The 24,950-nt window shown below is 40.8% G+C and overlaps 1 protein-coding gene across 4 annotated transcripts in view; it reads right to left on the reverse strand.

The window, feature by feature from the left end:
* SEPTIN11 (septin 11) overlaps positions 1-24,950 on the reverse strand; it is a 106,956-nt gene that overhangs the window by 11,820 nt on the left and 70,186 nt on the right. For 3 of the 4 annotated variants that reach the window (XM_042468568.1, XM_042468566.1, XM_042468564.1), the window contains exons 6-9: positions 21,938-22,034; positions 20,048-20,216; positions 12,326-12,458; positions 10,813-11,000 (exon numbers count right to left, since the gene is read on the reverse strand). In XM_042468568.1, the coding sequence (XP_042324502.1) occupies positions 10,813-11,000; positions 12,326-12,458; positions 20,048-20,216; positions 21,938-22,034 (587 nt within the window). Of the gene's footprint in view, positions 1-371; positions 1,397-10,812; positions 11,001-12,325; positions 12,459-20,047; positions 20,217-21,937; positions 22,035-24,950 lie in introns of those variants that run through there. The other variant, XM_042468567.1, reaches the window with a different exon arrangement.

Raw genomic sequence — 24,950 nt, forward strand, 5'->3', positions numbered from 1 at the left:
TGAGGGTGATACAATCACTGTAATAGTGTCAAATTCATGACTAAGAAGTGATTGTGAATAAAAATAATTTGTTGTTGTTAACTGCACATCTATGGATGAGACTTCTCCAAGACCCCATGTCCTCTACCGCTCTGCTTAGGTCCTGTAATTTCAGGCCCATGATCTCCCTCATTGAGTTTGTCCATCTAGCTTGTGGTCTTCTGCTCTTTCTACTTTCCTCCATCTTTCCTAGCATTATTGTCTTTTCCAGTGAGTCGTGCCTTCTCATGCTGCAGCCAAAGTACGACAGTCACAGTTCAATCATCTTGGCTTCCAGGGAGATTTCTGGCTTGATCTGCTCTAGGAATCATTTGTTTGTCTTTCTGGCTGTCCATGGTATCCTCAGTACTTTTCTACAGCACCACATCTAAAGATTTTCCTCTTATCTGCTTTCTTCACCATCTAGCTCTTGCATCCATACATTATGATAAGGAATACAATGGCTTGAATGGATAACAATTATGGATGAATAAATCTAAGTAACTGTTCCATTTTCATGATCACTACTTAATCACGACTGTTAACTGCCACTGTCCCAATTTTACAGGGCATCAGTAGCATGGAGAGAAGGAGATCCATTTTGCCAGCAACTGCAGCGTGGATAAGTGAAGTTTCCATCAGGTCTGGGAACAGGGTCAAGCCAAGAGACGTTAGTCAAGTATATTTAGCTAAGCTGCTGATACAGGATTCCAGTCAATATTATTTTTTAAAAGTCTGTTATCCTAATCCCAATCTGCATGTCCAATGAAACTACTTTTTAAAAAAAGCTAAATAACATTCCTTCTGTACTAAAAACAAAACAAAACCTAGTCTGAAGGCACAGTAAAGCATGAGCCAGAAATTTTTGGAAGTCCCACTGATTTCTACAGGAGTGAAAGAATGAAAACATGTGCTTTACAGTGCAATTCTCAAAGCATTCATTCAGGGCCCAGTAACTATCTATAGCACTGCAGATCAATGGGTTTCATTGTGGCTGGATGGCACCCTGACATCATAGGACACCACTGCAGAGGTGGAGTGGGGCTTATAATTCAAAAAGTGGGTGGAGGGGAGAGATCCTAACATGTGTGAGCAACCCTAATTTCACGCACCTTAAAAGTCTCTCTGGATCATGGTCCAACTCCTGTTTCAAAGAAATATCATTTGTGTTCTCTTGAGAAACAAAGAAAACAACATCCCAATAAAGCCCAATGTCAAATGACCCTTGCTTCACCCACCCAACGCATTATTACTGAGTTAATAATGAAGATTTGTGTTTAAAAGGGGAGAAAATATAAAATGGCTGAGACACATTACTGCAAAAGCAGGTGAATGCAGGAACATCCTTTGACTTGGCAGGCTTTATGTGAAGCTTGAACTGCAAATTAAAAAACAAAAAATGAGAACAGAAATGTTAGAAATGATAGCAACTCAAAAAGAATTTTTTTAAAAATTAAAGAAGAAACAATGGAAAAAGCCAAGAAAAGCTGATAACAGTTTCTTGCTCCATGGCAGAGGCATGTGCAAAGGAAGAAGGAATGAAAATAAATAAATAAATCCTTTAACATTTAAAATCCCATGCTTATCTATATTGTGCTAAAGCAGAAAAACCCAGCAGCAAAAGATACAAAGGACAAATCAAAGGTAGACAAGCATTTTCAAATGTAGGGATGTTTTTGACAACATTGGATGATCTAAAAATAGACCTGCATGCTTTGACTGACCAATACATGCATTTCACCAGTGAATTCTCCATTCTGGCGACTGACACGTGAGGCTGCACCTCTGAGGGGAAACATCTATTTGTTTACACCAGACATACATAAAATTGTTTTTGCACTACAACTCCAGGACCATGCTGGCTGGGAGACCCTGGGAATCACAGACCAATAATAATAATAATAATAATAATAATAATAATAATAATAATAGGCAACATTTTGAAGTTGGCTTCTATACTGACTAGCTTGGGAAACAGTTACTCCAAAAAGGCATGAAAAAGGGTCCCAGGTTTAGACCCTAACCAGGCTAGGAAAGAAACCTTTCTGAAAGGGAGAGCTACTGACAGTCAGCCTCAATGTTAATGAGTATATAGACCAATGGTCTAGGGCTGTTTCCTATGTTCCTCCTTGTTCTCAGGCAGAAACCTTTCTCAACCTTGCTACTGGAAAACCCTTGGCAATGCCTGTGACAGAACCTGGAAATTTTTCCATGCAAATCACACACCAAATTCAGGGGCCTTTTTACGTGTGCACCATTCAATCAATTAAAGCCTGTACTGGGAACTGGAATTTCTATCACCCCTCAACCTCGGTGGGCTGATGATGGCAGAGCTTCAAACAGTGATTTGAATTAGGTTTGGAATTATAATTTCCCGGGGTTAGTGGCCATATTGGCTGGGGGATCATGGGGCCTGTAGTCCAAGAGGTAACTTTTCAAAGCTCTATGTTAGGCTTGTGAGGAATGCAGTTCTGACAACTTCTGGAGGGCCACATGTTCCCTACCTATGAAAAAATGGGAATAGATCCCCATAGGTATGAAGAACGACAAAAGCATGTTGGCTCCTTGCTTCAAAAAGTGTAGTATACAATATTCTTCATTTCTGCAGCAAATACCTCAACATGGGCCAAGGAGCAACACTGGCAACTCAGGAAGAAGCACTAATTATTATGATACAATGATGATCCTTGGGAAGGATATGTAGTCATGATGATATGATCAAGTTATTCCCAGACACAGCTCTCTGAATTAAGCAAGCTTATTCAAAATCACAGCTAATGAATACATGCTGAAAGGGCCCATCTCACATGCAGTAGTCAAAAGATGCATCTTTTTGGACTACAGCAACAAGGTTCTCCTGACTGAACCCTTCTAACACTGGAAAACCAGGAAGGAGGCTAGCCTAGAGAATTCTTCTACATCTCCCAGATCTCTGCATAAAAAACCCAAACAACAAATTCCTCTACAAAACTCACATGCAGGATTCCTTTGCTCCCTCCAATGCAACGTTCCTTGATTCCAGTTTTCTACCAGAGTCCAAATCTCCCAATGCCTTCTCCTCCTAAACATAAACCCAAATCCGGCAGCTGTTGTATAAAATGGGCAAACCATTTAGCTACCCAACAAAGGTACTTCCTAATCCATATACTTAACTAAAACCATGAATCATAACGTGAGATATGTCAAACCTTATTGCAAGTGTCCTCCAGAGGCTTCTGGATGCAACTCCCACTAGTGTGAAATAGCATTATCAATTGTGAGGGTTGACAATGGTTGCAATCCAACCTCTGCAGTGTCACATGCTTCCAATACCTGATTTTAAGGGTATGAACTATGGACTTCCTGTGCTGTTGCGTCCCTTACCATCCTTGCTTCTGCCATTACTTTTATCCTGGTCTCACTGAAGCAATTCAGAAGTCAACAGTTATGTTGGTAGAATGGGTCATACAACAGATTCTGCCTTAAACCAAGAAGATTTTCATACCAGCACTTACCGTGGGCTAAGTGCTGGTAAAACGCGGGTAAAATGTTTAGGAAGAGAGTGTGTGTGTGAAAGCCTGGTGCACTCCCTAAACATCAGGGAATTGTTCACTCGCCTCCAGCAGTGAGTCATTTGGGGAGTAGCCATTTCCCATTAACGGAAACTTTGCGTTGATGGGAAATGGCTGCTTTCCGAACAATTCAAGGACGCTGAAGGCGAGCGGATGATTCCCTGATGTTTAGTCAGCACGTCAGGCTTTACCAGTGGTAAAGTGCTGGTATGTCAAACCATTGGTCCACATAGTTGAGCACTGTTGATGCTGACTGTCACCAACTCTCTATGGTTGCAGATGCCTGGAGATGCCAGGGACTGAAACTATGTCTTTCAGTATGCAAAGGCAGCATACAAATGAAATAAATAAATAAATGAAATAAATAATATAAAATAAATAGAAACGTATGTGTGAGATTACTGAGCTATGGCTTTTCCTTTGGTTAGAAACTTATGAGTAGTTGATGTGTGGATGTTGTTGTATTGAATATATTGAATTAGACCAGTGGTCCATTTAGCCTAGTATCATTAACTCAAAAAGGCAGTGATTCTCCATGGTCTCAAGCAATGGTGGTGGTGGTGGAGACTTTGTCTCTTCAAAACCAGTTAGAGTCCTTTCAAATGAAGGCTGAGCCTCAAAGATTCTGCTGGTAGAATATGTGTTCTTCTACCAAGCAAAGCTGCTGCTCCCAAAACTATGAAAAATGCTATGCCCAGGAAAGCGCTGTACAAATGTTGGATAATGAAGGGTGGTCTGCCTCTGCATTCTATTTTTCTTTGTCATGAACAAACCAGGCAAAGAGCTCAGCCATCTATTTCCCACTACAGATTAGCATTCCCATGTGCTGTATATAAGAGAGAAGTCATGCTGAGAGTATTGTAGAGGTTAGTCTGCTAAGAAGGCTTACATAACATTGCAGTCGTGCCATCCCAACTGTGCTACCAGAAGAAATCTAAATCCTTAACTGAGGGAAACTGGAGCATTCCATTACAGTGCAAAATAAAATAAACTTACAAGCAGAAATCCAGGTTAGGCTTACGTACCTCTGTCACTCACAGAGCTTTGAAAAGATACTTAGTTGGGCCACAACCCCCAGAACTTCTCAGTAACCATGTTGTCTGAGGGATTAGTCCAACACAGTAACTCTTCTGAGCTCTGGTATATTTTCTCAATTTTGATAGCAAGTAAAAGATTTTTAAAATACACATCTGGGAGGACTCATCAGCTGCGGAGTGGCAATTTTAAGAGAAAGGGCTTGCCTGTATGCAAAGTCATTCTCTATGGAAAACAATATTCTTTTGTGGAATTAATTGCTTGCAGTGATCATAGACTGCTAAGGATTTATACTGGAATCTTGGAAGCAAGACCTGGGAGCCCTCAGGAGGCAAAGGACACTAATCCCAGTAAATGACAAGCACTATGAGACCTCTAGGTTGCCCAGATTGGGTGTAAATATCAGCAGACTGGCCATATTCTCTAAGATGGCCATAGGCAGGTCCAGGAAAAGTGACAATTCTTGATGATAACTCCCAGAAACTCCTATGTTGTGTGTGGTGGATTCTGGGATGTATAGTCAAAACCAGTAATTTGTTAAGGTTCTGGCCAAGAGAATATAAGCTTCTGCTCATAGCATTCCAACTTCAAATTTCTCACCTCCCTAAATTCTAGAAATTCATGGCAAGAACTCCAGGTTACTGCAGGTCTGGATTCAGATACTGCGGTCAGCACTGGGATCTGGCTCCAGCAGTCAATGTGTATGTATGTACTCTGTACATGCACAAGAAAGATGTGCCTAATCACAGCTTCCCAGAACAGGCATAGCAATGTAGCACGCATGATGGCTGGGATATGTCCGCCTAGGCATGTATGATTGGCCACCTTCATAAAGCAATTGCCAATATTGTTAACTGTAATGACAGAGTTATAGCCACATGGGGGAACTCTAAACATATAAAAGAGATAACCAACAGGATAATATATATATGCTCCAAAGGTTTGACAAACCTACAAAAGCTGAAAAAATAACCTTCAAAGTATCATTTTTCTCTCTGTCTTTCTATGTAAGTCACTTCTCCCACCCCACCCATCCCCTCTTTTTAAAGTATCCTAGAATGTGTCCACAATACCTTAAAAAACCCCCCTCATATGTCTCAATGCTTCCTATCTGGAAAAAATACATGGTTCCAATTTTGAGGAGCATCTGTCCCTGATAAGCCATGGTTTTCCTCTCCTGAAAAGACATCTGGGATGTCACTGTAATAATGCTGTTTGTGTAAAGATGCAAAGATGGCTAAGGTTATGTTTCAGCCTCTTCCCTGAAGCTGTCAATATTGACTTCCTGAGGAAAAAAATGTATTTTGATGCCTACAGCCCTTCAAAAGACTTCTTTTGAAAAGACGCCCAGTAGATAATGGATCACTAATTAAATTGACACAACTCCTCCTCACATATCCTCCCACTCTGAGGCCTTGCCATTCACCAGCAGACCAACAAACAGATTAACACGTAAATCACTTCCCCCCAACCAAGAGTCACACAGTATATATACCCCACACACTTCCATGCCACCATTCTCTGAAGATGCCAGCCACAGATGCAGGCAAAACGTCAGGAATAAATTCTTCCAGAACACGGCCGCATAGCCTGAAAAACCCACAAAAAGCTATGAAAAGGCGGCTGCTGAAGGAGGAGAGGCCATACAAATAAGATGTGTGGAAGGGCATTTTTTTTTCTGATTTGATAGCCCAAATTTCATTAGACCAGCATCAGTGGTCACATCAACATAGCCATCCTCTTCATGAGGTATAACAAGGAGGCGATGTCAGTTTGGGACACTAGAAATGAAATCCAATTCTTTATTGACCATTTTCATTCATCCACAGTTACATCACTCATGCATGCCCAGACAAGAAAATAAAAATGCAAATCTAACCTATAGTCAAATGAGGATGACATTTGTTTTGAAAGAAGGAGCTTCCTGATTAAATGTTGGTGTTATATTCTACAAATATAATTGTGCCTATGCAGAAAGCAATGTGTTGCAATCATTGCCTTAGCTGAGCTAGGATCATTCCCAGCGATTTTTCAGTGCCAGGGCTCTGCTTTGAAAGAGGCAATGTAAGAGTAAGGAAGTACTTCTGAGCATGCATAGAGTAATTGCCGTTCACCAGTGAAGAATCATAACCAGCCCCACATGTTAGGGCTTTGGGGAATGTGTCTAAGTGTGTGTGTGTGTGTGGGGGGGGGGTGATCTCAAAGCTAAGCTGCTACTCCTCCCATTTTAGACAAAAATTCAAAAGCATGGGTCAAAATTTGTCACAGATTGTATGTCACTGAAATCCCACTGAAATGAAAAGGAGAGATGAGAGAGAATTTCATTCCATACTTGTACAATTTCCACTTCTTTCAGTGCGTTTTGCACAGTACAGCTTCTAACTGCCTGGCACCAAATCCATAATACCCAAAATTTAAAAAAAAAAAAAAAGGTTTGCCAAAAAGTCACAGGGGCCTGACATGAAAACAGTCAATAGGGAATGTAAAATAAGGTCAATATTTTTATTTGCAGACTTGACAGAGTCTGGAAGCAGGCCTTCTTGGCGAAGTCAAACAATCATCTTGATCCATGTCAAGAGGAGATACAGTTTTACTAGCAAAAAATTTAAAAAATAATTTCTTCCATATCAAAGACAACTTCATCAAAAATAGTTACTCTTTCAATGAATCCTTCATTAAAAATAAAGCTTACATCTCCCTACTCTACCTTAAAGAAAAGCTATCAATATGGTAAATTGGCAATCTTTTTACAAAATGGCAAAATTAACATTATAGCAGATAGGCAGCTATTTTTGTCTGCTGAAGAAAAAGCCACAAAAAGTCTGATGGCAACTTAAAAATGAACACTCATTAAATGAGCTTTCTGGAGCTAGAGCATCAGCAGATGCATTCTTCTGAACTGTTGCCCTAACTTGGCATGTGTATATATATATTTCATAAACACATGACGGATTTGCTGGTAACTCTTGCATTTCATACTTTGTGACTGTAGTGTTCACAGCAAAAGGAAGATATGACTTTCCCCCTTGAGTCTGTGGGCTTCAAGTCTCACAGAGATTCCTATCTGCTCTGCAAAATTTCTTTGGCTCTTATTTCCAACGAGTGTCTGGAGAGAAGAACTGATGCAAATCTGAGAAAGATTCTGGACTGAAATGAGCTGTGGTTTGTAGCCCTGGAAGGTCTTGCATAGAATAAGAGCTCTAGTGATTTGGAAGATTTTGCATGCCTGAAATCTTTTGCCTTTCAACAAATTATTAAGATTTCTATTCAGCTCCTTTGCTTTGCCCCCTTAATACTCTTAGCGCTTCCCACTGCTAGAATGCTGCCCACAAGGCCATTCCCAAATTGGAGTTTTGCTAGCCCCTGGGCCACAAAAAAAATCCCACCTCTCCTTTACAGCTTTTTTGCCCCCCTCTATATAAAGAGGAGCAATGTATCTAACAATGGGGGCTCTTGATGATTAACAACAGCCTGTGCCTTTTCTGAATTGTTAGTCTTTAATGTGTCACACAAATCATTTTTGGTTACAGAAGGAACCAAGTTTAGCCAGTATTTAGGGCTACTAAGGGCTAGTCTACACAATCAAAATACTTCTCATTCTAGTTGAACAGAATCCAATTTGGCCACATGTGATTTGCAGGGGTTTGGGCTTTTTGTGGGCCCCCTCCAACTCCCCCCCCCCAAATGTCCTTAAACTCCACAGAACAAGGCTTTCTGTTTTTACAGAAAGCATTCTTCCATGTATGGCCGTCTGTTTCCTTCAATGCATTTAGATGGCTGCGCTTTTTTGGCAGCGGGAGGTTGAATAGATATGAATAGTTGTGAATTTTTGCAGGAAAGTGAAGACAATTAACCATCAGTGCAAATGTGCGAAAATCTGCATCAATGCACATAATACACTTATGGGTAGACTAGCCCTAAGAAGACTACAAAGGATATGCTTTAATGGGTCAACTTCCATTGGCAATGTGTTACACACATTTTAAAAAAAATATTCAACCATCACTGAAAAAGGTTATCACAAGTATTTTGTGAGTAACTGGTCTCTGAACCGGAACACCAGTAAGTATACAAAGGTATATTGCAAGATCTTTGAAACCAAAGTTGGTAGCATGAGCTTTCATAGACGTGAGCCTAATTTCTGAGAGGCATTTATCTATGAAGTTTATGAAAGCTCATACTACCAACTTCTATTTTTCAGTTGGTCTCAAAAGTTCTGCAAGATCCCTTTGCATACTGATTTTCCAGACTAACATGGTTATGTCTCTGAACACCACCAATGTTACAGACAGACATTGCAAGGAAGTGATCCCTGCTCCAAATGATGCTAGTCTAGACAGCCTAGCAGCATCAGCATGAAAAGCCGTTGCACCAAATTGCCAATGGTACCTCTATAATCTGGAAGAAGAAGCACCTCTTTTAATTAGGTGCTGCTTGTCCAATAGCTACCACTGCTCAACAAAGTGACATTTGGTATAAAGAAGGTACCTTTCTAGCAACCACATACCATGTTACATTCTTAAAATATGAGACTGCTCCTGCAAATCACACTAATGTCATTATGTCTTTAGAAAGGTAACATGCGAAGGGTAAATGTGCATACCTAGACATTTACTTATTGCAAATATTTATAAATCACTTTCCTGCCTACTAGAGCCCTCAAAGCACTATTTTTTAAAAATACAATAAAAATAAAGCAATATTTACCCAGAAGTAGACAGATGGATTTATCCTTTGCAGTTTACCTTTTTTGAGACCCTTGATAGTGAGCTCAATGAGCATCCCAATTTGTCCCCCAAAAGGAACTGGGGAAATGGCCAAAGAGCTCAATCAATTGATCAATTTTTTACATGGCAAATATGCCTCTTTTTCATTCTTGCCAACACCCCAGTCATGGCAGTGTATCCTGCAGGTACAGTGCCTGCAATATTGTAGGCATGTGTAAAATCATAAGGAAACAGACACAAGTCTTAGTAGCCACCAAGTTTAACACATATAGATTTCAGGAATAATATATAAGAGAAACAATTCAGAAGTCATGCTGTAGACTACTGGACACCTGTTCAGAGCAGAGCCATGAAAACATTGATCTTCTTCTCCAAAGCCAACATCACAGGAATGCTCCTAATGCTTTCTAAAACCCCACAATTACATACAGAAAAGGTTGTCCAGGGACATTCTATTTTCAAAACTACTGAGAGATCCATGTAGAATATGAGAGGCCCAGACATGTATGGTACTCCCATTGCCAGCAATGGTAGACAGCTAGATTTACTTTCCAAGGTCTCTCCACTTTCACAATCACCAGGGGCAAATGTGTTGATCATATTGCACTGATGCCAGAAAGTTAGATTTTTTTTCCTCCCTCAACTGGTGTCACAATACTATAGAAGCACATCCAGAGCAATTATTATTTGGCTAGCATAAAATATGATATTGGCACTAAATAGATAAATTCACAACGTTAACTAGAAGAACTAGAATCTGTAACATTCACTCTTCCAGCCAGTCACATTTGGCACTAAGACAGTCTGTGCTGAAATTACATCCGACTGGCATGAACGTTGTATTAACTGGGATGTCAAATATAGTTAAGGGATTCAGCCATGGGAGACTTGTGTTGCCTCCCTTTCTTGTCTCTCTCCAGCAAAAATTGCCTTTTGCCCCTTAGCTGCAGTAAGCCTGGAGGTTTTCCTAACTCGACAATGGGAACCCTGTAGCACAATTAGAGGGCCTAGTACTGATTCTTTAACTACAGTTAACATAATCCAGCATCTGCACCACGCATCAAGGCTTGGGTTTTGCAGGAAAAAAACAGACTTTTAAAACATCACTGAAAAAGACAATGAGAACTTGATGTAGGTTTTCTACAAAGTCAGTTCAGGCAGTTTTTAGATATCACACTTTTAGTTTCTGCCTCCCGATTGCCCCTTTTGCTTCTTTGAACAATTTTGTCAGTTTTGCAAAGTATTATTAAGGTACCCTATGTATAAAAAAATAAAATCAAAGTCATATTTCCCATTCCCCCCATCCTTCTTGTCTCCTAGAAAAACATATATATTTTAACTTCAGGCTGGATTTTAAAAGTGGCAGGGGAAGGAAGCCCAGTTTCCAGTCTGACAATGAAAAGAAGCAAATACAGACATGCAACAGAAGACAGAATACTGGAACAGAAGCCCACAGAGCTCAACCTGGGTCAACAGCTTACTTTTTCTTGTCCTTGTCTTTCTTGGTTTGTTGAGAGCCTGCCTGTTGGCCTTGTGACTGTAATAGCTGAGCTGCTGCTTTCTTCTTCTGGAAGTTGTTCAATTCCTCCTCAAGTTCCTTTTTCTTGTCCTCTACCTTCTTCTTTTCTTCTTGGTGAGTTCTCTTTAGGTGGTCAAACTTTTCATGAAGCTGCCCAGACAGAAGGGTGGCAAAGTTCAGCAAGGAAAAGAAAAATCAATTGACAAGAGAAAATTCTAAGGCAAAATTGGAGTAGGGGATTAAAGAAAGAAAGGGGGCACTCATAATTTGAATTGGGAACCCCGTGGCCTATGGAAAGAAGTACTAGACCAGTCAGCAACTAGGACCTTATCTGCACAGGTCAATAAGACTAGCTCAACTCCATTCTGGCATCGTCCTATTTGGATGACACATGACCACAATCTTGGTTCTGTTGTAAGCAGTCTGGCAACATCCAATAAGTTCAGCACCAGAACTGGTGTCTAGCAATGAAATAAAATAACCTACCTCATATTCTGGATCTTAGATCAAGAGCCCTCCATTTCCACATCATGATGGCTGACTGCATGGGTGTCCCACTGCGAATCCCTTGGTGCATCTGCCACTGTCCCCAGTCACTTGCTCTGAAGTCGGAACAAGGTGTCCATCTATGTCACCAATGATGAGTGCTTTGTTCTGATCTCAGAAACAAGTGATCTGCAGTGGTGGCAGATGGGCCGGACATTTCAGCCCAATGCTCATGCAGACAACCACTGCAAAGCGGAACCAAAGGGCCAGCTGATGAGGGGAAGTTGCAACAGCTCTGCAGCCAGCCTAGAATATCCTGGTCAGTGCAGATAAGGCCTAGAATTTCTGTGTGTTTAGGTCCTGTTCTACAACAAAAGCAATGAGTGTGTAAAATCAACCCTTAGATTGGCAAACTGTTCAAAGAATATGGATTGACTTGGAATAAATACAAAGGGACAATTCACACTATAGAATTATAGCTCTATTATTCCACTTTAGCTGCAATGGGTCAGTCCTATGGAATCCTGGGACTAGCGGTTTTGAGAGAGGAATTTAGAATTCTCAGGCAGAATGGCCTAGTGCCTCACCAAACTACTAAGCCCATGATTCTCAGGATGGAATCACAGTAGTTAAAAAGATGTAATGATAGCACTGTAATTGGGTAGTGTTAATTGGTTCTAGCAATCAACCCATCCTTAAGCAACAGAGCATTACCTTCTACCTTACGACTTCAAACCAGAACCCCAGCTATGCCTTCCACCATCCTTCCTCCACCTCCAATTCCAGATTCAGCTTTGGCTGTGCATGATCCTGATTTTGGAACTAGCAGTGTGTACCCAAAATGGCCCAAAGGATGTTGGCAATCAAAATCAAGCTAACAATATGGTTTGTGCTCCCAAATTACTCAAGTGAGGCTCTTCTATGGACCCACTGACCGTCCCAGCCAACCCCTTGAATTGCCATCTTTTTGTTTCTTGGAAGCCACTTACATCTTTTTCTGCTTCTTTGAGCTCAGCTTCCTTCTCCTTCACCCGCATGACAAACATTTGCCTCATTTCTTCCTCTTTCTTCTGGAGCTCACCCAGGAATTCGTTCCTCTTGGCTTCATAGGTCTCTTGAAGACTTGTTATCAAAGGAACCCCCAAAAAGGCAGTGGTGATGGATGGGGGAAAAGAAATCCAAACCTCATTAATATGAGAAATGAATAATTCTTCCACTTATAATAAAGCCAAATTAAAAAACAAAATTAAATTAACAGCTCCTATTAAATAAGACTGCTCTCAGAAGAAACACTAAACATCTCTTCCTCTGGTATGATTGCAAAAAGACTGGACTCATCTACTTCCATTTTTAACTAACCATGGTTTGTTGCTTCATCCAAACCAGGGTAAACTGTGGTACACTGTATGACAGTTTAGTCAAAAATGTTAAATTCAAACTGTGGCTTATGATACTGACTCCCCCCCCCCCCATTAAATCATAGCCAAAACATATGCAAATGCATTTGAGGTGAAACAGCAAACTGTGATTTATAACAGTAGATACTTTTAATCTCATTCTCATGGCCCGGCATGAGAAGGAGTGAAAAAGAAAGTTGGTTCATGCCCATAAAACTAAGTGATGGTTTAGTATTACAGTACAACCTTAAGACTGTTATTTATGAATGACCCTTCAGCAACTCTGTGCACTTGAAGTGTTTCCAAATTTTTGAAACCTATTAATTAAAACATTTTGATTATCTACACTTCATGCTTCCAAACGAGACAGTTCACAGTAGCTGTTTAACATTTATTCCCTGTTGTCACTGTGCAACTTTTCTTTTAACCTATCTATAAGCAATGCCAGTTACCATTTCCAATCCAAGGGACTCTGAAGAACTGTTATCCCTGCCTAAGCAATTAGGCCAGATGGCAAAGTGATTAAGCCAAGTCGCTGAAGCCAATAACTTCAAACTTTGATCTGTTTACATAAGCAATTGGAAGAAAGAATTCCTGTGTAATCAAGGTTTTTCCCCCCTCTTTGATTGTGCCTTAGATTAAACAAGCATATGAATGGGAGAACTGTCTGAACATCTTAAGGGACGTCATATAAAAAAATAGAAAAAGCTCCAGAGATTAGAAGACAAACTAATGGGTTTAAAGGACAAAAAACAGATTCTGCCTAACATTGGGAAGAGCCTCTTGCCCATAACAGCAGCTTGACAATAGAATAGACTGTCTTAAAGGGTGGTGGACTCTTCTCAGGAGTGTTTTAGTTGTGTATTCCTGTATGGCAGGGGTGGGGACTAGATGATTTCTGTGGTACCTTCCATCTATGGTTCTATGATCTGTCATGTCCCCAACTACAAAGAGGTCAATAGCAGCCATTAACTTGCAGATATATATTTTAAAGCAGTGACTTAATCTGAGATTTATCAAACATGCTTCATTATTTAACTTCAACAGATGCTTCAGTATACTCTGGCTAAGACCCTACTGGCTGGCATAACTTTAAGTGTAGGAGGAGACGAAGTGGTAGAGAGACAGTGGCTGTGAATGCTCTAAAACAGCAAAAGCTGCCTACATCAGGTGATATAACCATCCTGTTGGTTATCAAGCTGCTTAGTAACCCACAAGACAGTTTTATCTAATGAAGCCAGCTTTTCCCGTTGTCCCCTCCTCCACTGGTTCCAACACTCCACATGAAAAAGTGACCTACACTTAGACCATAATGCTGGTATAAATCACCAATAGGATTGCAGCCTCTCTCTTGCTTTCTAGCATGCATGTCTTTATCTATTCTATATCCATGGACTGTAAACAGTCTAATATATAAGGACCACTGTGAGATAGCACTCAGTGTCAGACTTGCCTGAAACATCTGGATTCGAAATTCCTACTCAGCCATATAGCTTACTGGATGCCTTTGGGACAGTGACACTCTTTTCTAATGCAAGCTGAGTTGCAAGAATATAAAGAATCCTAAACTCTAAGAATCCTCCAGACAAAATTGCCAGTGGGTATGTTGGGTGCTGGATTCTGGGAGCTATAATCCAAGGGGGGAAAGGAAGGAAGCACCTTTGGAGAAGAGAAGACTGAGAATTATATTTGTTGTTAACTTACTTATGGCAACTCCATGATTGAGGGATTTCCAGCATGATAGCTGTATTTAAATATCTGAAAGGATGTCATGTAGAAGATGGAGTAAGCTTGTTTTCTGCTGCTCCACAGATGGGAACAAGAACCAATAGATTCAAATTACAAGAGATTCAACATAATGCTGTAGCTGCTGTTTGAAATTGAAATGGACTGCCAGAGAGTGTTAGAGTCTCCTTTAGTGGTTTTAAAACAGAGCTTGAATGAACATCTTTCAGGACTGAATGGTGTATACCTGCACAGTAGGGGGTTGGATTAGATTGCCCTTATGACCCAACTGTAAGATTCCATGATGCTATCCTTCCCCAAATTCTGAGACTGTTTATGACTAATTCTGAGAGGTTTGAGCAACCTCCTGGACCTTAAGGAAATGATCCTTTCCCTCTCTTGCTAACTGGTGAAGACTGGGACCTCCTGCATGGGATGAATCTGCTCTGCCACCATATATACTTATGTTTGGCCCTTGCAGGAAGAATAGTGAAAACATAAAATAAATAAACAGGTCTCCACTACAATGGCATTTTTTCCCAAGGACAGTTGCCACATGGAAACACCAGTTAGCCTCCCTCAGCACTATACTGCTACAGGGATCTTAAGGAAATGGATGGGAAGCAAACAAAGTCTTGTATCAAAATTCCTCTTTGATAAAAAAGAAGCTCATCATCCCCTTCCCTCTTCAACCAAGTGAGACAAGAAATTTTTCTGTACAGCTTTGCTGATGCTGGCTCAGTTTTTGCTTCAAAACGATGCATGCCAGACTCGCCAAGGAGCTTGCTTAAATTTTCCAGACAGCAACAAAGCATCATGTTTCTGCAGTTGCTCCTTATTTGCCATGTCCGTTGTAAAGGAAATGATTTGCCAGCCTTTCTTATCTGGCTTAGTTTCAGAGTTTATAGAACACGTACTGTATCCTGTCAGAAAGCAACATAAGCCTGTTGAAGAGTCCAGTCTGGTTTGAAAAGATTAAGACCCTGAAGTTCATTTGCACAGAGCAAGATGTGGGGGTGTGAGGAGAGCTATCTGTTTGCACAATGCAACAAGAAGAAAGAATTCTAATCTATGGTTTCTTGAACCTCCTCTCTTCCTCTTTGGAAACTGCCATCTGTTCTGGCAAAAATATCTTAACTTAGGCTCTGTCCTATGCATCTCTATCCCATTCACCATTTTGCACTTCATCCATCCAATAGAGCCTCTTCTGAATTTTTCTGTATGGCAGAGGTGGGAAAACTGCAGTCCATGGGGTATTTATGCCATTGCCAACCATTTCCCCCCAAATATCCAAAATGCTATCTAGGCATCTTCACCACATATCAAGGTCCCGTCTGGGCCAGTTTAGGCTCAGGAGAGGCCTTTTTTTGAAACAGAAAGAGAACAGAAAGTGCTGCTGAAAAGGGCTCCTCATGGACCTAAAATGGCTGGGTTTTTTTTTTAAATGACCACAAAGTCTCTAGAGAGTGTTTGGGGGCATTTGGGGACAAATGTTACTTTTTGCGCATGTGTGGGAGCAGTGGAGAATACAACCCTCCAATGTCTTCTGGGGCTAATGTGCTTTGCCCAGCTTTTTACCATTGGCCAGACCACCATATGGTGACTGCTTGCTACTGCTCAACAAAAATTTGTGTAGTAAAACAATTGTAGGGTTAGACTTACACTAAGAAGATGTGGTGTAGCCAACCTTATCTTCACTATGAAGTTTTGGACAAACTATTATATAAAACCCTAAATTTATAGGGTTGGCTGGTTGTTTATATAATATTGAAATGTTCAAAGCAATCTCTGTATCATTTTAAATGTTTTTACTTGTTGCACATCCTATGGATTGGGAGGTGATAGATAAATACTTTAAATATATAATAGATAAATTATCTGTATGCATCCAGTACCACCAAGGAGGCTTACATAATGAAACATTAGAAATACATAGTACATTTTAACAATCCAAGAAAATAACATCAAGAGGCCATCTGCATGTCAGCTTTCTTGAGTGCCTTTGGAAGGAGAACAGGCTGCAACTTTAATAGCAGATGTTTTTACACACAGTGGCTCAGCAAGAGGCCTAACCAGTTTTCTTTCACTGTTTTTCAGGTTTTTTTGTGTTGAGCATTTGTATCACCTTGGAAAAGTTGAACTAACCTCTAGAGAAGGCCACGAAAGAATTTAAAGTGATAGCTACACAGTGGCCATACTGAGAAAAACAGGCTTTAGATTCCCAGGGCAACTATGACAGACCAAGGCCAGTGTGGGGGTCCATCTTACTGTAGCACATCCAAACAGCAACTGTCAGTACAGTGCCCCCTGCTAAACAACAATGGCCTGAATTCTACATCATCTGCATAGTTACAAATGCATCTCCTGGCATGATCTCCCCAAACGTATCTTACCTGGAAGCCACTGGATCAGATAAAGAAGCTCCATTTAGCTAGTGATCAGGATGCAGGAAGATTATGTTTCCAAGCTCTTCCACTAGCCAACAAGGCTGCGAAAATCAGAAGCAGGACCTTCTTACAAGTGCTAGTTGCCGCCTCATTGGCTGGTTGACAGGAAGAGGGCAGAAATTTCATCTTCCAGAATCCCAACTGCCAGCTAAAACAGACCTCTTCCACCCAACCTAGCAGCATCCTGGTAAACCAAGTTTGGAAAGGCATTCATAATCATAACAACAGTGCCACAACCATGACTACTTAGTGTACATCAATGCAGATCTGTTATGGATCCGTAATTTGAATGTTAAGCACCCATAACTGCAATACTGAATTGCAGACAATACTACTTAGGGGCACATATGACAGCATATGATAGGAGGCAAACTGCAGATACACTTCTCTTTCTTCGACTCCATTAGCGCAGTGTCGTTTTTGTGAGTCACACAGGAAAACAAAGGTAATGCCTCCAGGAAAAATCTAATGAGATTTTGCATTTCTGCATTTAACATGCAGATGCAGAAAGCATGCCCTATGAGGAGTGGCTTAGTGAGCTGGGTATGTTTAGCCTGGGGAAGAGAAGCTTAAGTGATGACATGATAGCTATGTTTAAATATATGAAAGAATGTCACATTGAGAATGGAGCAAGCTTGTTTTCTGATGCTCCAGAGATTAGGATACAGAGCAATAGATTCAAACTACAGGAAAAGAGATTCTCCCTAAAAAGAACATCCTGATAATAAGAGCTGTTCAACAGCTGCCTCGGAGTGTGGTAAGTGTCCTTCTTTGGAGGTTTTAAAACAGAGGCTGTATGTCCATCTCTCGGAAGTGCTTTAATTGTGTCTTCCTGCATGGCAGGGATTGCACTGGATGGGCCTTTAGATCTCTTCCAACTCAGTGATTCTGTGATTGACCCCATGTGTTAAAATGAGAGAAAAGATATGTAAAACTTCTTTATTTGCTACTACTGGCAATGAGAAAAGATCTCTGGATGATATTGATTTGTTTTTCATCTGTCATTTCAAAGTTCCCGTTACTTCAAAGCAATCCTTGCTGGTCCATGACACAGGCCTCTAAGTATCCATACTGTCTATCAAGATTGGTCACTGTTGGCCTAATTTCCAGAATGGAAACAGACACGCCAAGTGTAAGTGTTCATTTATAGCAACAATCCATTTGCTTTCCCAGAAAACAATGTGGATGGCCCTTTCTCCAATTAAAGAATGTAGCAACCCTCATTAAGGGAGATATTTTTAAAACTATGATGTTCCTAAGGAACAGATTAGACATGGGCTGATTCAGCCACAGCTATACGGAACTAGCGATTGGCTCCAGACCAGGCTTGGCAGACAGTGAAGATAACCTGCTTCAGCCACATGGATGGGAGGAAAAAAACAAGAGAAGGTAGGTGGAAAATGAGAACCCAATAGCATCTGTCACTTTTTAGTGCAAAAAACTGATAAAACAACCCAAGCGTAGTTGCAATAGATCAGTCCAAGAAGCCATCATGTTCCGGAAAGCGGCTCCAGAACAATTTAACAAGATGGGACCCAACAATTTTATATGAATACTTGATTCTCCGCTTGTGTAATTCCACAGATTCTTTGTTGTTGTTTTAGCATATTTTGGTGAAAGGGCCCTCTGGTAGTGATGAGGTGGATATATCAAAGCATTTTATACAATTAAGGAAGACTTATAAACTGCTTCTCACACTCCTGCCTGCTGGAGAATAAGAATCATCCATAGCTAACTAGCCAGAGAAGCGTTTGTAAATTAAGGGTTATTTCTCTCTCTTCCAGGCCACCAATATGTCACCAATGGACTATCTAAGGAATGTGTATGTTGGCAGGTTAGCAAAAAAGCTAACCACATTGTGACCTAGTAACTTTTGTACAAACTTTTGCAGTGCTGTCACACAGACACACATATACAACTAATAAAATATTCAGGGCTGTATGCATTCCTTACATCTCTGGAATTGCTAAGCAAGCACAGAATTTGACCTTTGCTGCAGAGTTCATAATCTTACATATCTCAGCTGCCTTTCCCTTAAAGTTGAGTAGATAAATTTGAAAACATATGGACAGTACTTCGCGAGGTCTCAGGCACTACAAGAGGCTAGGAATGGTTTCCATTTATCAACTGAGTTTTACTCTCACATGGATACTATCTGTGTCTAATAACAACTGTACAAAGACTGTTATTGTTATTTTACTCATAGTGGAAGTGCTGATTTTGTGGGTTGATGTTCAAAGAACATCACCATTGATGGGCAGTTCCATCTGCTCATTTATTATGGTGGAATGAGTCTGGAACCTGGACTATTATGACCAATTACCCAAACACCAAGAAAAAGCATGTCCCAGTAAGAGAGAGAAACAGGCATTGATTTAAAAAGAGAAGCCACATTTCTCTGAATGCAAAATTCCATCCCAGACAGCAAGTTCTATTGTTTCCTGACACAATCAAGAATTGCACAAAGATTCGCCCAGGCTTGGCAGCACTAAGGAGTAAATGAATGTTAACCAACACTCTGGCTTCATAAAGAGCATCCCTGGATCAGAGCTTCATTTTGTTTCACTATGAAGCATGCACACCAATATGTGTGGACTTAAGTTCTATATAATGCTTTCAATTGTGCAGCAAATTATATGTCATTTATCTAAATGTAATCCTCACAATCACCTTGAAAACTGGTTAGTATGACTACCCATAAACTGTAGGTTACAGCAACATGAATACTCTCTAACATTTTATAGATGAAAAGTGGGGCACATGTGGCCAAGCAACATCAGAGTGTGGTCAAGATAGCAAAAGTTATTAATGAGGAAAGCCAGAAGAGGCTACAACAGTTTGCTTTCACCTGAGCCTACCGGGAAGGGCAAGATTCTGGCCCCTCCTCTCCTCATTGCTGAGTTAACTCAGTGCAAACTACTTTTGTATTACAAACTCAGTTTTTAGCAACTGAAGTATGGACAAGGCAAGGGGGGAAATGAGAGGAGGAGAAAGAAACTGGGACATTTTAAAAGCAGCTGGAAAAAGTGGGACAGCAGAGGATTAACTGGGACACAGTCCCTCAGCCATTATGGCACTTTACAAGACAGACAGGTATATACTGAACTTTATGGGTTTTTCAAATTCCTTATCCTTTCTGTACCTGAATGGTTTGCTGTCTGGGTCCGTGTCTTTGAATCCCATCTCTTCAAGCTTGCAGCGTCGATAGAGCTCATAATGTCGACTGTGAGTTTGCTCCCTTAGATCCTCCATGTTCACTCTTATCAGCATCTCACGCAACTTTACAAAGTCACAGTGGTTTTCATTTTCAACTAGAAAATAATTGGGGGCCATGATACATAAGGGAAGGGTGATGTGATGGAAATCTATTCAGTTCCTCCCTTCCTCCCCCACCCCTTATCATGTCTGAAAATAAAATATGAATCTTAATTAGTTGCCATAATGTTACCATCACTCCAAGGGATTTTCCTAAGCAATGCACACCCACTGTTTGAGGAATTATTACATAAATGCTATAAGGCAGGCCAGTATTCCTCTTTTATAGTACTGTAAATGATAATACACTACTGAAGTTTCATGGCCTATGATGTCAATGAAATTCTGCAGCAACTCCAGCACCTGCCAGAAACATCACCATCATTACTTTCATATGTATTTATATCTCTCCTTTTTCTTAGTTTAGGACTGAAGACAGCTTACAAGTCAAAATAAACATAGTCAAAAATAAGTAGCATATAAAAGTTAAAAACCTACAGGACTTGCAGGGCAAAGTTTCTCCTTCCTTTAGGAAGGCCAAGAAGATGCAGCTGCCACCTCTAATTTTCAGCAGCATTGCTCTGTTGGCATCAGTAGAAGCAACAAACAGAAACAAAAGGCCTGCAAAAGCAGGCTTGGAGGCTGCATGCAGCCTGCAGACCTTGTGGTGCCCACCCAAGTTTTATAGAGAAAGGGGACTCATTTATTCAGCCTCCATCCCTCAACAATAGATCTCCACTCAATTTGTAATTCACAGTGCTGTGGTTGCTAAAACACTGAGTCCGTAATGCTTTACAGATGGGAAACGCAGACAGACGGATTGCTTAAGGACACTAAAATAGTTGTGAAGTAGAACTTCAGTTACTTGTCTACTCTTGTGACCCCATAAGCCTACATCTGGGAGCTGTATCTATATCTGGAGGCTGTAGTAGTCAATACATAAGGGTCATGGTGACACAGCACTCAGTGTTAGACATGGCCTGAAATATCTGGATTCAAAACTCTTGCTCAGCCATAGAGCTCACTGGATGCCCTTGGGACAGTCACTTTCTTCTAATGCAACCTAATTTGCAGGAATATTGTGAGGATAAAGTGTTGACATGAATACAGCAATCTGCCCCAAACGATTTATTTGTTTGTTTGCTTGTTTATAGTTCTAAGAACCCTCCAGACAACCTGAGATCTAGTCAGGTATCAAGTACAACAGTTTCTTCTACAGGAAGAGATCTAGTGGGCTCCAAAATTTTAGCTGTTTTCATTTCCTTCAGAGACGGCCACTTCTGGAGCATATCTTTGCACATAGAGGTATTTCCTTTCACTGAAATGTATGATTTGCAAGCTTCCATACATCCACTGGAGCACACATGGAGAGCTATGCCAAAATTATAGGCTAGGGTATAAAGAAAGAAGCCACTACTACTTGCCACTCCAGAGGAACAGAAGTGATAAAAACAACATAGGCAACCAATTTTGACAAAGCAAATGGAGCTTTGAAAGCAGTTTGTGATACACCTGCTGATTAAGGGAGAAAGAGTGCCTCGATGGTGCATGAAAGCTCTTGAGTGTGTCTGGCTCTTTGGATCCCAGCCATCAATCTTAATGCTTCTTGTTTTGTTTTGTTTCCCCCCCTCTATCATTGCCTTAAATAAAGTGGTTTTACAGCATGTAGACATCACTTCCATTTGACTACACCGAACACATTCTCCATACTGGTTAAAACATTAAACAAGCAGATATGTTCATCCCATACCCAACTCCATCCCTACCACTGACATACCCTGAACAACACCCCATGGATATTGCCTGGCTTTGGCCATCTTATTGCCGATCTTCACTTCTTCAGTACTACCAACAACAGCAAATGGGAGATGGACCTACAATGCAAGAGACAAAGAAAGATTGCGGGTGTTCTCTGTTGTTTTGCCAGACATTTTTCTCTTTAAAAGGGGAGGCAAGGCGAAAGAGTACTGTTTAATGACAACTATGCTGCCTTTTGCTGACATAAAATTATTGAAGTGTCTTTGGAATACTGCTTAAGTCTTTGAACGAGGGAAATCAATGACAAGATAGGCTTCAGATCAAAACAACATCCTTTCCCAGGAATATATTATAATCATAACATTTGCATTATGCAATCATATTTGCAGACAGTTCATTGTAACACATTATCCGTGGTAGCCCACATGCTTGACATGGGGAGGGATAAAAAGCAGTACAGAATACTGAAGGCATATTCCTACCCACTGAAAGCTTCACTTGGCTTCTCTTCTTCCTTCTGGCAATTCTACAGTCATGGTTCTCACTCTTTCAATGCACCCCCACCTACTTTTTAAAGTGAAAGCAGAGATTTTTCCCAATTCTACATGCCACACTTTCTTTCATGCTTCCCAAGAATTGTGGCACAGTCTGCTTAAAAAACTATCCAGGGGGCTCACTTACATGTAGCATCTATGGCAGAAAATAATTTTTGCACCTTCTGGTTTTTTATAGCCTTTGAACTTTTTTTTTTTACTCCACAGCACATACAATTCAATCCCAAATCTCCCCTAGAAACAAATGCCTATACTAGAAATATTGTTGCAAAACACTCTTTCTGCAGTCAGTTCCCACAACCCCCTGATATTCCCCACAAATAAAAGGAGGAGAATATCTCAATGTGCCATAAGAACACATATGCAGTAGTTGGAAGAATATTATTTCTTGGAAGGTTGCATAAATCTGTCAGAAATGAACCGACTGATGGAGTCAGAAATTACTCAGGGAAAGGAGTGGTCACTGAAGCACATCATGAGTCAGAGAGCTCAGGGCTCACCATTTGCTTCTTCATTGCCCTATGTGGGCACATGCTTGTGAATTTTAAATACTGCAGGTCTGCAGGAAGAATAAGCACTGACATTTCCGAGGGAGTAGGGCAGGCATGAATGGAAGGAAGTCAAGGCTCTACCATTTCCCCACCCGATTTTATTAGCTTTCACTAAAGGAGGAAGGAAAAGGGGACATAATAAAAATAGGCAGGTAATCTGTTTGCATTCCAAGGCCTCCAATCCTACATTAGCCAGCCAGTCAGCCAATGCAACTTCTAGAGGAAAGATTTGTATGCATGCCTTCCAAAAATATCAATATTTATTTGAACAAGTACAACAACAGTATTTACTGGGAAGGGAGCAACATGTATGCACATGCATGTGCAGCACCTGGACACACAGCAATTTAAAGGAGTGAATGCCTTAATTCTCACTCTTTTAAATGGTAAATCCACTCTGTGGTTTGGAGCAAAGTTGGACATTATAAACAAGCTATAGTTAAAGGCATAGCTGCACTTCAGGGGGAAAAAAAACCAAGTACTGGGAAAAGAAAGCAGACCTGCAGTTTTGAATCACAGTTTGTCCATTCTGAAGCTTAGTTTGGCTGATGAACTAGTGCACTTCAAACTGTGGCTTAATGTAATGACTGAAACAGAGTATGGAAATTTGGGATGGGAGAGCTACAGTCACAGCACAGACGCTGTCCATGTTGGCTAGTGATGTTTGGGGGTTATAGTAAAAAAAAAAAAAAAAAAAAGAACATTTCCAAACTCTGGTCTGAACAAGTTTATTTCAGATACAAACACTGAGATCTGTATGCCGCAAGTCAGCTGTTTTATTTGCTTTAGGGCCACTTCAAGAAGATAATTTCAAGTAGCCATCATTGTCCTCCATGTCACAACTGATGGCCATAGCTTCTGTTTGCCAATTTTTGCCTCTAAATTTGCACTGAGCAGGGTGGAAGACATACTTCAATGGTCAGGATCTGACTCAATGTTACTGAGCATTTTCAAGTCCTTGCTCAGTTTTTAACTGTACAACTCTTTCACACAGATACATGCATGCAGAGGCCTGGTAAAAAAAGAACACTCCATTTCCTCTTGTATATCCTATACTTCAAGCCAAAACCTCAAAACCACTTTGGAGCTTTTGGAATTTACCAGTAAACAGTAGTTGAGCCTCTGCCTAAAAAAGAAATGCCTAGCCCAGCCTACTTAGCCATAAAAGATGCACTTGGGATTCTTCCCCATCCAGGATATTATATATTCAGAAACAGAGCCAGAGCCAAGAGGAAGCTAGATCTGTGTTTCTGTCTCCCGGGAGCCATCCAGGTGGTGTTTTTATCATACTGTGTGCAGTTCTGAAGAGCTGGTGCACATTTTGGGGTAAAACTGGAGGCCATGCTGAGTTCTGGGAGCTGCGCCAATAACTGGGCAGTTGGGTGGAGAGAGACTGTCAGTTACAGGCCATGAGACAGCTGCAGTTATGACATTTCTGTGGCAAACACTACTGACAATGATATGTCCCCTGCCAAATCCTTGAGAGCACCAACACTGGTTCGTCTTTTTGTCCACACTATGATAATGACTAACTTAGAACCTAATTCAAGGCCACCTAATTCAAGTTAGTCATCTTTTCAAACATCTGAGCTATTCTCTCTCTCACAGACAACATGGCTGATGAGCCAGGACAGAAACATATTTCCCTTTTTTTCAATGCAGTGGCAAAAATGGCAATTCTAATGCCTGCCAATGAACAAACCTGCACCAGATGGTCAAACACTCCCAGTTTTCTCACTCCAACTGGAAAGGAGGAGGTGTTTTTCAAACCACACATCAAATGTGCAGGCATACGGTAATGTGTGGTAAAATGATCATCTGTATGGGTTCATTGGGAGCATCATGCCCTGCCTTCAAGATCTAGGCATATCCTCTGAGTCTGAAGCAGCATCTGAGAGCCCAGGGAACATGCCAGGACTGCAGCTAC

This window comes from Sceloporus undulatus, chromosome 5 (genome assembly GCF_019175285.1).
Source record: "Sceloporus undulatus isolate JIND9_A2432 ecotype Alabama chromosome 5, SceUnd_v1.1, whole genome shotgun sequence".
Taxonomy (NCBI): Eukaryota; Metazoa; Chordata; class Lepidosauria; order Squamata; family Phrynosomatidae; genus Sceloporus; species Sceloporus undulatus.